This window comes from Mauremys mutica, chromosome 12, assembly GCF_020497125.1.
Source record: "Mauremys mutica isolate MM-2020 ecotype Southern chromosome 12, ASM2049712v1, whole genome shotgun sequence".
Classification (NCBI taxonomy): domain Eukaryota; kingdom Metazoa; phylum Chordata; order Testudines; family Geoemydidae; genus Mauremys; species Mauremys mutica.
The window spans coordinates 70,947,881-70,961,460 of NC_059083.1; the positions used below are offsets into that span (position 1 = coordinate 70,947,881).

Consider the following 13,580-nt stretch of genomic DNA (forward strand, 5'->3'; position numbering starts at 1 on the left):
CTCCAAAAATGCTGACTTTGGATCTTAATTTATCCCTCCACTCTCTCTGGCACCAACCATCACCCACAGAAACACACCACACCCAGCCTTGCTGATCATCCATCCCTTCATACACAGGGCTTGAAAATAACCAGAAGTCTAAATTAGATCATTTAATAAGACGAAGGGCCTCATTGTCTAGAGGCAACATCCAGCTAGGAAGCCAACCTCCCCACCAGTTTGTGCTTTGTGCTCCTTGGATCCTGCTCAGAGGCTCCATCCTTTATGGCCGCCATTTAATAAGTGTGAAATCTGAAGCCTTCCTACCTTCCAGCAGCCAGCGGTTTAAGAGGGAGCTCTGTTTCCCCACTCCTAATCCAGAACCTCTAGACTACTGCAAAGGGAGGACATCCTCTACTGAGCTGACCCTATAACAACCTTTTTATAAAGCTCTCCTTTAACCTGCCTCTGCTGCTGCTTACAGCTGTCTCCCAGCCAGCAGCAAGAAACTGACCTAATCCACAGTGTCCTTAATAGCAGCAGTAAAGTTTACTAGAGGCTTGTTAATTTCACTCTGTGGTTGAGCTCTACCAGCAGCAAAAATGCTGGTGCTATCTAAGGATTTAGACAGGCAACAACTAGTTTGTAACCTATTGTTTGGAAGGGGTTCTCTGCAATCATAAGTGAAAAGCAAATCTTACTGTAAATGCATAAATTAATGGTATTTACCCCAGATCAAGTTCCTAGTCATATGAATTTTTCAAGCCCTTATGATTAATTTAGCACTTTTAGGTCCTGCCCCATCAATGACATCAAGCCTCATCTTACCATATTCTTTACTAAATACTAAGAGTTCACTGTACTGGGTTACATATGCAATACCAAATTCTGAACATCTGAAACAACTTGCTGTTAATGAAGTCTCCAATTGTTTGGAAGTGTCGCAATTGCTTGCATTGTCTCCACATACCAATATCCTTCATCACAAATTTAAAGGTGACCAAGATGGGAAGAGTGAATATTTGTTAATCTCATAGAGAGTCAAATTGGAGACTATAACACAGCATGTGTAACACCTGACCATTGGACATCTCTGATGGATTCCAAGAATATGTATGTTCCCCCCAAAGATACTCAGGAAGTCATGAAGCCCAACATTAAGGAATTATGGCAAACAATTGAAGTCCATTTTCTAAAAAGGCTACATGATTAAATATTATAAGCCACCTTTTGAATGTTAACTTGTAGTAGGTTTTTTTTTTGTTTTTTTTGTTTTTTTAAGGTTAAACAACTGGATAATGATTCATATTTTAACAAAACAAGTAATGAAGGGAGGAAATTGTACTCTTACCAAGTGAATTCAGAGCTCACCCACACGGAATAAAACCTCAACATGAATGTTGGCTCTGTTCAAACATTTCTCCAACTCTGTATTCTGAGTGCATCCACTGAAGAATGCAGCACACACTGACCATTGACTTTAGCACACAAAAAGCCCCAAACAAATGGCTTGATTGCCCAACAGAAAGTGGTTGTGAAGAAAAAGGGTCTCAACTGATTTTGAATCAATTGTTTCCAAAAATAAGGGATTAACCAAGGGTTTCCATATAATTCAATTGTTTTGCTGTAACTACTTAATTTCTTCCCTTTCATTTGGAAACTGGATTTATCAGTAGATTCAACTCATAGCAATATATGCTCCGGAAATGAGAGTTAAATGTAATTCCATTAAACAGGAGTGAGTCTAAATATTTTCCCCAAATATTTTAAAAATTTGAAATAATCATCAAGTTGTATTTTGTAAGCAATGTTTCCTAAAGACTTTTTTCATGGAACTAAGTTGTGTATTTAAAATTAGGTCACTACGTTTGTAGAGAACTAAATAGTGGTTTGTATGCAATGCAATCAGAGTAGGGATAGAAGAAAGCAATACACAACTGCATCTTGTCTTCCAATGGCACCCAATATTGTCCTTACTGTACAAAGTTCCAGAATATCCAGATAAATTCTGGTCTGTGTTGCTCCTGGGCACCTATACGGAGATGTTTTTAGATGTACCATTCTGCATCCTTCAAATACTACTGCATGAATAAAAATGCAGGTATCTGAAAGCAGTAGTACAAGACACTGGCAAGATACATCATGTTTAAAACTATAATAGAGAAATAAATATTCAACTCTCAATAGTGACTGCAGTGTATCACGCCATTCCACAGGATCATTTATTAAATACAGGCACTGTGCTTGGTACTGTGTAAGATAAATAATAATATCTAACTTTCAGATATGGTCCCTGCCCTAAGGCACTTAGTCTTGTAACTAGACAGAGATGTGTATATATAGAGCAGCAAAATTGTGCATGCAAGGTAGCCATTTTTAAGTGTGTACAAGTTACCGGTAATATTTTTTAAAGGACTAATGCCAAGAAATATAATTTGACAATATGAAGTGACAGGTATTGTTTTCTGGAGGGGATAGAATGAGATCAGAAAACTTCTCTTTATAACTCAACTCCACCCACTCTTAAATCACATGGCTCTAACCTGTATTTCAGCAAAGTAACTCCTCCGACAGCCTGTCAATTTCTGAATTACTGAAATTGCCATGGGGCAATATGAATACAGAGGATTACCTAGGGGTACACGAGACAAATCTGACTCCTGAAAAGTGTACAGTAGCCTGGAAAGGTTGAAAACCACAGTATTTCTGTTCATGGATTGCAGAAGGACAGAAAGCTTTCACAGGGTCTTCTGATCCTTTTTCAGTTTTTGTATGCATCAGGATCATGAAGTATGCTATAGTTTAGACAATCCCACAGGATTTACGATCCTCATCTTCAGGCACTAACAATTACGGTCTTCAGCCATTTCAATAAAAAGCCCAAAAGTTAAATACTGAGTAACAGAGTTAAAGAGGACAACCTCTGTCATTCCATTAATCAGATTTCTTCTTCCTTCTGAAATGCTGTAATCAGATGGTATCTTGACAAAAAGCAGCTGTAAAATCAGACTCTTTCCAAATTGTATGTGAGGCAGAAAGCTTATTAGTTCTATAGAGCTTTGATATCAAAGTCCTTTTGAATGCTCCAAAAAATTATTATATAGTTTTAGTCTTCCCAAAAGACATCTAAACAGGGAAAGGCCATTCAGATGTTCCTTCATCTTTTTATGGCAGCGAGTGCGGGATTATATTTAAGAAACAGTTCAAGTGGAGAACACCTCAAATTCATTTGGTATTTTTAAATATATATAAAACACGTTTCAGGAATCTCATATTAAAGTTAGAACTATTTTCCTCCTCTGAGACACACCACTGAATATTACTGATTTAATATTTTAATTTTAAACTACGAGCACTAGAATTACACAAATTTTATATACAAATATACACATATGTATGTCACAGTACTTGAATACTCAAAGTCTTTCATCCCACAGAACATTAAATTCCCAAAATTGTTTATACCAGGGGTCTCAAACTCAATTTACCTTAAGGCCAGTGCCAGCCCTCAAGTCCCCCCAGCGGGCTAATGTCACTCATGCCGCCCAGAACCTGCCCTTCCCCCCGCCCCGGCCGAACTCCACCCTCCACCAGGTAGGGGATTGGGGCGCAGGTTCTGGGAGGGAGTTTGGGTTCAGAAGGGGTGAGAGGTTGAGCTCTGGGAGGGAGTTTGGGGGCAGGAGGGGGTGTGCGGGAAGGCAGTGCAGGCTCTGGAATGGAGTTTGGGGGTGTGGTGCTTACCTGGTGCTCCAAAGCGGGGCAGGGGGCCTCCACGCATTTCTGCCCCCAGGCACCACACCCGCAGTGTCCCACTGGCCTCAGGGATGCTCAGGGCAGGGGCAGCACACAGAGGCACGGCCCCGCCCTGCCCCACCCCTGGGCCACAAGAAGGGGCCGTCAGCCACTGGAGCGAGCAGGCAGACGCCACTCAGCTCTGCTGCGCTGCCGGGGCCCCTGAGGGGAGAGTGCCCGGGGGCAGCAGGTGGGGCCAAGGGAGAGACCCGGCGCCAAAACTGCTGGAGCCCCACGGGCTGGGAGTTTGAGACCCCTGGTTTATACTGTCTATCCAGTCTGTAAATACTGGAATTGTAGGCCTTAATATTTTTTACCTCTGAAATAGCAGGAGACAGATCCTACATTCCCACCCCATGTTGGAAGTGCAGCCCAAATCCCCATTCACTGAGCACACAAAGTTCTTTTCGAGACTCACTCAAAATCACATGCAATAACTGACGCACTGACGAGTTTATATAACCAGAGGATGACAGTTCAGCCTTTCTGGTAATGTAGTTATCACCGACAATGTACTGAATCCATAATATGCAAAACCAACCTGAAAACCAATAGCTCACCTTTAGGCTGGTGTGGGAGCGTGGCTGGCTTAGCTCATGGAATTTCCAGTGCTCTGACCCAGGTGTTTCCCCGCCTTCTCTTTGAGTCTCAGGTGTAAGCAGTGCATCTCCTGGAGGTAATGGGAAGATGCCCAGTGATATAGGACGCTCTTTTCTGTTTGGAAAAAACAACAAAAAACAAAACAAAACCAAATTTCATGAGCTTCAATTTCACACACACTCACTGCCTATGCTATACCTGCTTCTGGATATGGCAAGGAAACAGAATTTAGATTCAATCATGCATACTGTATTTCTCATTATACACACCTGCCAAGTATACACAGTTTGCATTATTTTATTTAGTAATTCCTCAGATTCTGCTTATATATTCCAAAAGTTTGAGTACTTTAGACTGATTTAACAGATTCCAGTTTTGAACAACTTTGTGCAGCATTTATGCTGGACATCCCATAGCCATTCCAGGTGGAGAAGATTAAAAATTTTAATATTAAATAATTGTTGGACCATGAACATCAGAATCAATGTTTTAAAAGCAAGTCTAATTTTTTTCGTTAATTCAGATGAAGCACTAGCAATCCAATTGCATTCAGAAGCTACTTTTGAAAATGCGTTTCTCATTTGCTCAACTGTTGTACAGCACCACAACTTCTGTAATGATCAACTACTAAATCCAGACATATTTTCAACTTTCCCATCCACTTCAAGCAAAAAAACTCCTTACCTTGAAGTCTAACTCATATCTACTCTTAAAAGCATTTCACATTTACAAGTACAGTTTGTACATCTAAAGAGCACAGTTTGTACTCTGCTTAGCTATATGTTTGGGTGTGAACAGAAAGACCTGTTATCAGAACTGGAGGCTCTGAAAATTAGGGGACTATTTTTGGAATGGACTAAAATGAAGCTTACAGCTTAGTTTGTAGGAGAGAAACTATACAAAACCACTTTCCCAGTTAAACACTCAAATCTTATGCTGATATCACTGAAGAGTTTTCAATCTTGGTGTGCTTAGATCATTACAGTTCCCAAATTAACAAATATGAGTTGGTAGGAAGCCTAAGTTGAGATATGAATTTAGATAGCCTTTTTAATACAGAGACTGAGATGACAGAAGTTACAGAATTGGCTTTTTTTTTTTTAAATCATCAACAGTACCAATATTACATAGGGCATTGAGAAAGCTGGTAGCAGAGAGGTCTGTCAGGGGCGCGGGAGCATGTTCGTGGAAGGTTTTAATCCTCATATTACCTGTCATATTACCATAGCTGCTATTCTATATTCAGCTGTTAAACTAGATAAAACAATCAAAAGTAATCTAAAATACACCAGAAAGCACACACAATTCCACAGACTGGCATGAAGTGGGTCCTATCTCTCCCAAGATCCTTGAACTATTTGGATAATGGTCCCTTGAAGTATTTTGAAGTGTTGGCACCTGTGTATGGGAACACAGCACCAAAACCTAAACATTACTTTACAGCAGAGAAGACTAGTGAAAGCCAAAAGATTTCACCCTCCTCTTCATGGAGAAGACACAGTTTAGGAGACCCCAAAGACTCATCTTGAAGAGCCTTCCCAAAATCCCAGGACTGATACTGTGTCCAGTGGTGTGATCACAATGAATAAAGCCAGATTACATCTGGTGAGAGAGAAAAATGTTGTTTAGAAAATCTGCAGAATGATGTGGCCAGCTCTGTAAAACAGAACGTCAGTGTCTGACACTTAACTGAAGAAAGTTAAGATGAAGCAAAACGTTTGCTTGGTCAAAACAGCATGATCCAAAAAGAAATATGTGCAGTTAAGCACCACTGCCAAAAGTAAAGCTGTTAAAGTTAGAGATAAGTTTACCAAAGGTAAGAGGTAGAGAGTACACAATGACCGCAGAAAATTGAGCTTTGCAATACAAAGCAGGTAAAAGTATAGTCCATAAACTAGTGGGCACCTCTCAATGAGAAAACCAGAGTAACTGTTTTCAGAGTGATTATGGAGACTTAAGTCTATAGTATTGACTTGTAAAATGGTTAGGGCCCTATCTACATTAGCCAGGACAACTTCACAGTCTGCTAGCAAGACCTGTGTTGAAACACTAAACGTAGCCAAGGGAAGGTCCATGCTCCTATGCAAAGGGGGCAAAAAAACCTAAAGTAAAGATAGTCAAGAAGTGCTTGTACTTGGGGCCCAGGAAGCAATAGGTCCTTTTGAGAACATTCACTATGTCTGGACAATTTTCTCAAGAGATTAAAAACTTTTAGGAAGTTAAGGAAAATGCCTGAGCAAGCCCCTTGTGAGTACCAATATAGGAAGGACCATGACGTACAAGATACTGTCTGTATGACTAAATACGCTGTAAAAAAATCAATACCAAAGATTCTGCACTAGGAAACTAGCACACACAGGAGATCTCTGGGTAGGCTCTTAACCAATACAGAAAGACAGCTGGACATTCAGTCAGCATAAATACAGTTAAGCATAGATAATGTGAAGCAAATGAAAAAAGCAAAAGCAATCAAGGCCACATAGATAAAAAGTATTGAAATGGTCGGGTTATGCTGGAACAGTAACAACTTTGAAGAAAAAACCTTACTAAATAGTTGCAGAACTAAACAGAAGTTTTTTCTACAACAGCAGGTGTCCTTGGAATCTATTCAAGTACTTCCTTTGTTTAGAATTCCCACATTTCTAATACGTGGGGGGGGGGGGGGAAGATACACACACAGTTTTCATTTCAAGTATTGATTTTCTGGGAAAAAACAAATCAGTGCCAAAAATCCAGTTGGACCCCTTTCAGTTTAAAAGAGAGCTCACATTAAAGCATGCTCTGAGAGAGGCCCTTAGCTTTGGAAATCACCTTCTGCACCAATGGTACAAAGAAGCCCAGATCTGTTTATCTTCAGGGTATGCTGCAAAACCTTCTATACAGGCTTTTAAGGAGAGGAGTTTAATGGGGGAGAGGATTATGGACTAAGAAAGGAGATGGGGAATCCTCAAAGAAGAATTCTTTCTTGGGTTGGGCTCACTTTGTTGGGGGAGAATTAGCTGGACTGTCATTTTTTAAATTATAGTCACATATAGTAAATAGATAGGTGTCTTATATGTACGACATCAAAATCAAAATACATGCAAGGGAGAGGTCATTAAGTTGTAAGGGGGTCTCTCTGTCTTCCCTTCTGACAAGCAAGATCTTCTCCCACTAAAAATAGGGTATAAATTTATTTGTTTGTGGGATGGGGGAAGAGTCCCCCTTTCAGTTTCCAAGAAATATCTGGAAAGATGTCTGACTTTAATTCAGCAAAATGGCATTATAATTTACTTCCTAAACAACAATAAAAGGATTTATTTAGTCTTTATTTCTTTAAACAGTGGCTTACTGAAATATTATAGCTTTACTAAGTATTTTTGCAGCCACTCTACATTATCTCTTTTTGATTACATAACTATTCAAGTTAATATATTATATATTCAGACCATAATGCTTGATCAATAACAATTTTCTACAATTTTTTTCTTCACAGTAGCTAACAAAAATCAACAACCACAGCCTTTAAAAAGACTGGCTTATTTACATATTAAAATAGTTCTAAAAGTTAACCAAAAGGCTCTACTAAAAAGACAGCACAGTTTCTGAGAAAGACTTGAAATATAAATATTAACTTGAAAGTGATGACATGCTACTAGAAGATTATTTCTTTATCTAGCTGATAGCATTAATGTAAAGTGTTAGAGTTCAGACTTTTTAAACCTACAAAAGTAAAGTATTATGCTTTACTTTTAAAGTATAATGCCTTAGTAATTGATTATTCTATAGTAATATATTACCCTATTTGTCACAAAAGAGAAATAAAAAAAATAAAAAAACCCACTGAAGGCTAGAGACCAAACCCAGGCCATGTGCTACATTTATTCTTTTAAAATAATCTTCCATTAGAACTAATTTTCCGACAATCACATTTTAAACAAGTTTAAAAATTTATTTAAGCCAGAGTGACAATAGTGATTAAAGAATGCCAAGTTTACAAGTTTGAAAGATACAATGGGCCACATTAAAATTTTATTTCATTTAAAACTAGCACTAAAATTTGTCAAATTATTTTTTCTCTCTCTTTTTTGTAATGATGCAGATCTGCTACTACTCTAGCAACCAGGAACAACAGCACATAACTCAAGGGAGGAAAGAGTTGGTTGACTGCCATACAAGTAGAGAGAGAAAGAGGAGAGAGGATAACATTTGACTAAACAATAGTGAATAGGCTGTTACAGCTCTAATACCCAAATAATGCAAGATTTTTCTTTCAAAGTGTTTTAAATGATCAAGCAGTATTTTTTTAAAATATGTAAAAAAATACTGAAATAATTATATTTGAACGAGCGCCCATTACCATATGCTGTATATAAACTGGGTAAATGAAAGGCCTAAGCCATCACAAATTTAGGGCTCTATAACATTCGCTAAATACCTTACAACACAATGCGTGCAAGCTCTGTCCACAATGTTTAACAAAGCACCTCTATTCTGCTGGCAAGTTAGCGTCAAAGAGATTGATTTAACAGCTTTCTAAAGGAAAAACACACTGACTGACCTTGTAATTACTTAAAAAACCACCAATGCAAATTTCCTTTAACCATTTAAAAAACAGTGCCTTGCCTTAGTCTATGAATACTAAATATACAGGACTTCCTATCAGCACTTGATATCCCATTGCCTCCTTTTATAGATCGAAAGATGAGGAAGAATGAGGATGATAACAAAGAAAGCAATAAGCAGAGGTTCAGTAGGGCAGAGTACCTGAGTATCCTTGGTAGATTCTGCGTCAGCGCTGGCACGCCAGTAGAAATAGAAAAGTGCACAAGCAGCAAAACAGAAAGAGATACTAAGATAGCTGAATTAATGACCACCGCCCCGCCAACGAAGCCAAACACAAATAGCAGCATGCATCCAGGACTCATGGCGCTGCGCTGGCATGGTGAAACGCCGGAACCAAGGCTACACAGACGACGAGGGTGTATCTTTGTAGTGAAAGTCTGTCATTCAGCTGCTGCCACAAAAACAATGCCATCAGAGCAGATTTCCACTCTCTCCTGCAGCAGCTCCAAACCAATGACATCACTTCTCTCCTCCCCCACCTCCATAAACCATAGAGCTGCTGCTCTTAGCATCTATGCAGCAACCCAGAGAGACAGCCAGCTTATTACCTATTCTCTCCCTCTTCCAGAGTTCATTGGCAGAAAGCTTTGAGATCTACATAATATATTCACATAAAGCTCTCAGCACAAGCAGACATTTAGACATGTTCCTCTTTAAATTTGTGTATAAAGCAGTAGCAACAATGCAATATTCTTTAAGTATTTTTTAGACTCTGGTATTTCTGCTGTCTACTGTTATTTTGAAATAATCCACATCCTAAAAGAAACCCTGTCTAAATTTATAAAAATGTATGCCAAAATTATTGCCCAAGACCAATGTACGGAGTGTATATATATCAACATTTAGTGTTACAAAAGCAAGTGTTTTTTTCCCCCCACTGATTTCTATACTATTCTCCTACTGCATTCCAATCACCCGACAAATCTTTCTGATTCAGCCAAACTGTTGTTGTAGGATTAAAGAACAGACAGTCTTGCAAACATACATGAATGGATTTTTTCTTTCATTTCAGGGTGAGAGCGTAATAATGCTTACCTAATTCTACCGTGTGTGGTGGATTCTAGCAGATCACCCCCCGTTAGTTGATGAAGTTTGGTTCTTTCCAAGTGTTCCATATAATTGTGAATCATCTGTTTAAAACAAAATAAAGATACTGTAAGAAATATTAAGTATCATTTAAATGTATTGCAGTAGTGTATTTTACAGCCAATATTGTGCACCACTTTGCAATCCTCCTCTGCATATCAGAAAAAAAGATACCAGGAGCCCGCTCCATTTTACAGTTTAGAGTTAATTTCTTTAAAGGAAGTAAACAAATGTTAGCAAAATATTTGCATTTATGGCCACAAGTCTGAACTGAGACCTTTTCTTTAAAAAGTGAGCGTTAGAGAAAGAACCTTAAGTTATTTTTCGAAAATAAAAATTCAGTTTCACTTTAACCTCCTTAAACATATTCCTATATTCATGCACAGGAAATATATGAATAGCAACATAAATGTATATAGTATTTCAGACAGAGTTCTGCAACTAAGTGCCCATAAATGGAAATAATGAAACCCCCAATGACTGTAACCTGCTGTTTAAACACATCCATGAAGTAAAGGCAGGGCTTATGATATTTCTTTGAATGAATGGCAACTAAATCTTCTATATGCAGTGATATTAAGTATTTATAAAAACACAGAAATTGGTATTATATATGTCGACACAGTTTATTGCATTAAGTGTTAATACAGTATATAGCAAAAACCAGCATCGATCTAGAATAGTCACCAAAATATAAAAAAAAATATTTTAAAAACTACATTATCTTTAAGTTTTGAGCAGTTAGTTCCTTTATCAAAATGTGGCCTAATTTACTAGTTAATACATTAACGAAGAACATGGTAAGTGTTTGGAATTTAGAAAACTGAATTGAGATTTGATGTATGTTTCAGGCTTTCCTTTGCCTTCTTGGTAAAATACTGGTTAAAATTCCCCATCTACACCAAACTGCTACATAATGAAGATAAATATCAGATACCAGAAGACTGAAAACAAACACTGAAAAAAGTCACTGTGTAAAAGCGGAACTTCCTTTGACTCCACTGAATAAATTAGAAAAAGCAATACACAAAATCACAGATAGATACAACAATTGGTCATTGGCCTTTTTTTTGTTACCACATGTATGGTCTTGTAAATTTATATAGTTTTCTGAAAATAAATTCCGTGTTGTATTTTGTGTTCTTTAAATGTGTATTTGCGGTAGAATGTAAAACAGGAATAGGTATTACTCTGTACATGGTAATCTGTATATATTTCATGCTTTTATTCAGTGAGGGTTTATAAAATTGCGAACATGATGATTACTTACTAAACGAAGTATTTATAAACAAAACAGTTAAAGAAACAGCCAAGCTATTTGAGCTATGGAAGTACTATTAACCCATTTTATTTGTTTTTATTGCTTAAGTAGCCCTCTGTAAAAAGACAGTTGCATTATTTGTAACAATTATTTCACACCTTGGATAAATATAAGCCAATAACCAGAACCCTTACTAGTTCATTAAAATTTGATCATATCTAGGATATCCTTTGTCTAGATTTTGACCTGAAAAAATAAAATAAAATAAAATAAAGGAACATTGTCTGATTGGTATCTTAGGTAGTACCCACGATAAACTGATGGGCACATTATCAATGCCTAATTTGGCTAAAATTTGATCAACCCCTTCCTTCTGTTACCATTTCCTCAATTTTGCGTACATACTTTCCCTTCCCTCCTCCACTCCACAGGAAAAAGGTTTATACCTACAAAATGAGGAAGAAATAAGATCACAAAAGGCAGTACATTTCAGTTTTAAGCTTGTGAGTAGTTAGAATTTTTTTTGATCCTTTTAAGCTTTATCTTATTTTATTCTTAAGGTTTTCATTATTAAGTCATGCTGTTCTAGCTAGAATTTCACAGTCATTTAGAACAATGCTTAATCTTCAATAGCATGTGTGCTGTTACACTGGAGCACAACAGGGTTTTATAAATCTATCAAGCCAATCAGGAGCATGAGGCATACGGCTGAGTGAAATTAGAGTGGTAATGATAGAGCAGCCGATTTTATTAAATTTGTTTAAATTATAATGGTCATAATTGAAAACAGGCATTAAAACTACAATAGTATAACAGCAGATTTTGTAACATTAATGCTTCATTGTAATCATTGTGCAAAGCACCACAGAGTCACATCAAAACGAACAGTAAATACATCACGTGAGTCACTGACCAGCAACTTCCTCCACATTTTTCATGCACACCTGAGCAGTGTGCCATACTACATCCTGTCCAGTCGAACCACACTTGTTGCAGGTGCACCCTGCCCCTGGCCCTTGCAAACCTTGCTTTGGCTTTCTTCCTCCACTTATAATCCTTGACTATTTTAAAATACCAAGAGACCATAAACATTCCAGACTTCTGTACAATATGGTTCTGATTGCATTTATAATATAGCCTTACTAAATTTACACGGTCAGGCCCAAGACCATGGGATGATGTTCAGAAAAGAATATCTGCTGGGAAGACAAGCAGTGCACTTCACCAAGAAGGGGAAGAGCATCTTCACGCACCAACCCAGTGAGGAGGGCTTTAAACTAAAGTTCAAAGGGGGCAGATGACAAAAGCTTGCAGGTAAGCATAAAAATATGACCTTAACAAAAAGCTAGATTGGGGGGGTCACATGGAAAATTACATTATGGTTATTAGAGCAACAAGAGGGAAATCAGTGAGGGAAATAGGATCCACATCTTGGATGTCTATACAAATATGTAAGGAGTATGAGGAACAAACAGGAAGAACCGGAACGATTAGTACATTAGCTAAATTTTGAGTTCATTGGTGCTAGAGACTTGGTGGGATATTCCAGACTCATGACTGGAATATCGGTATAGAGGGGTATAGCTTGTTCAGGAAAGACAGGCAGCCTAAAAATGGAGGTGGTGTTGCATTATACATCTAGAATGTGCATACTCGTTCTGAGGTGCAAAAGGCGGTCAGAAACAGACCAGTTAAGAGTCTCTGTGTAAAGGTAAAAGGGGCAAAAAACAGGGGTGATATCACGGTATGGCTACTGTAGTCCACCAAATCAAGGAGAGGAAGTGGATGAGACATTTCTAGAACAAACAACAGAAGTATACAAAACAAGACCTGGGAGGAATGGAGGACTTTAGCTACCCAGACTTCTGTTGGAAAAGCAATACAGCAAGACACAATGTTTCCAACATGTTCTTGGAATGTACCGGGGACAACTTTTTCCCCAAGAAAGTGGAGGAAATAAGGGGGAGAGTCATTTTAGACTTGATTCTGACCTACAGGGAGGAATTAGTAGTGAATCACTCCATTCACGCCCCCTCCACCCTCTCTGGCACTCAACTCTCCCTCACTCGCTCTCCCCAACCCTCGCTCACTTTCACTGGGCTAGGGCAGGAGGTTGGGGTTTGAGGGGAGTGCAGGCTCTGGGCTGTGGCCAAGGGGTTTGGAGTGAGGGAAGGGGCTCTGGGCAGAGCCTGGGGCAGGGGGTTGGGGTGCAGGAGGGCGTATGGGGTGCTGGCTCTGGGAGGGGGCTCTCACCAGG

At 38.5% G+C, this 13,580-nt stretch overlaps 1 protein-coding gene across 6 annotated transcripts in view; it reads right to left on the reverse strand.

Annotated features, from left to right (window-relative positions):
* Positions 1–13,580, reverse strand: part of SPAG9 (sperm associated antigen 9) — a 99,743-nt gene that overhangs the window by 48,443 nt on the left and 37,720 nt on the right. For 4 of the 6 annotated variants that reach the window (XM_044982687.1, XM_044982684.1, XM_044982685.1 and 1 more), the window contains 2 exons: positions 10,012–10,106; positions 4,332–4,485 (listed from right to left, as the gene is read on the reverse strand). In XM_044982687.1, the coding sequence (XP_044838622.1) occupies positions 4,332–4,485; positions 10,012–10,106 (249 nt within the window). Of the gene's footprint in view, positions 1–4,331; positions 4,486–9,117; positions 9,343–10,011; positions 10,107–13,580 lie in introns of those variants that run through there. The other 2 variants (XM_044982689.1, XM_044982688.1) reach the window with 1 other exon arrangement.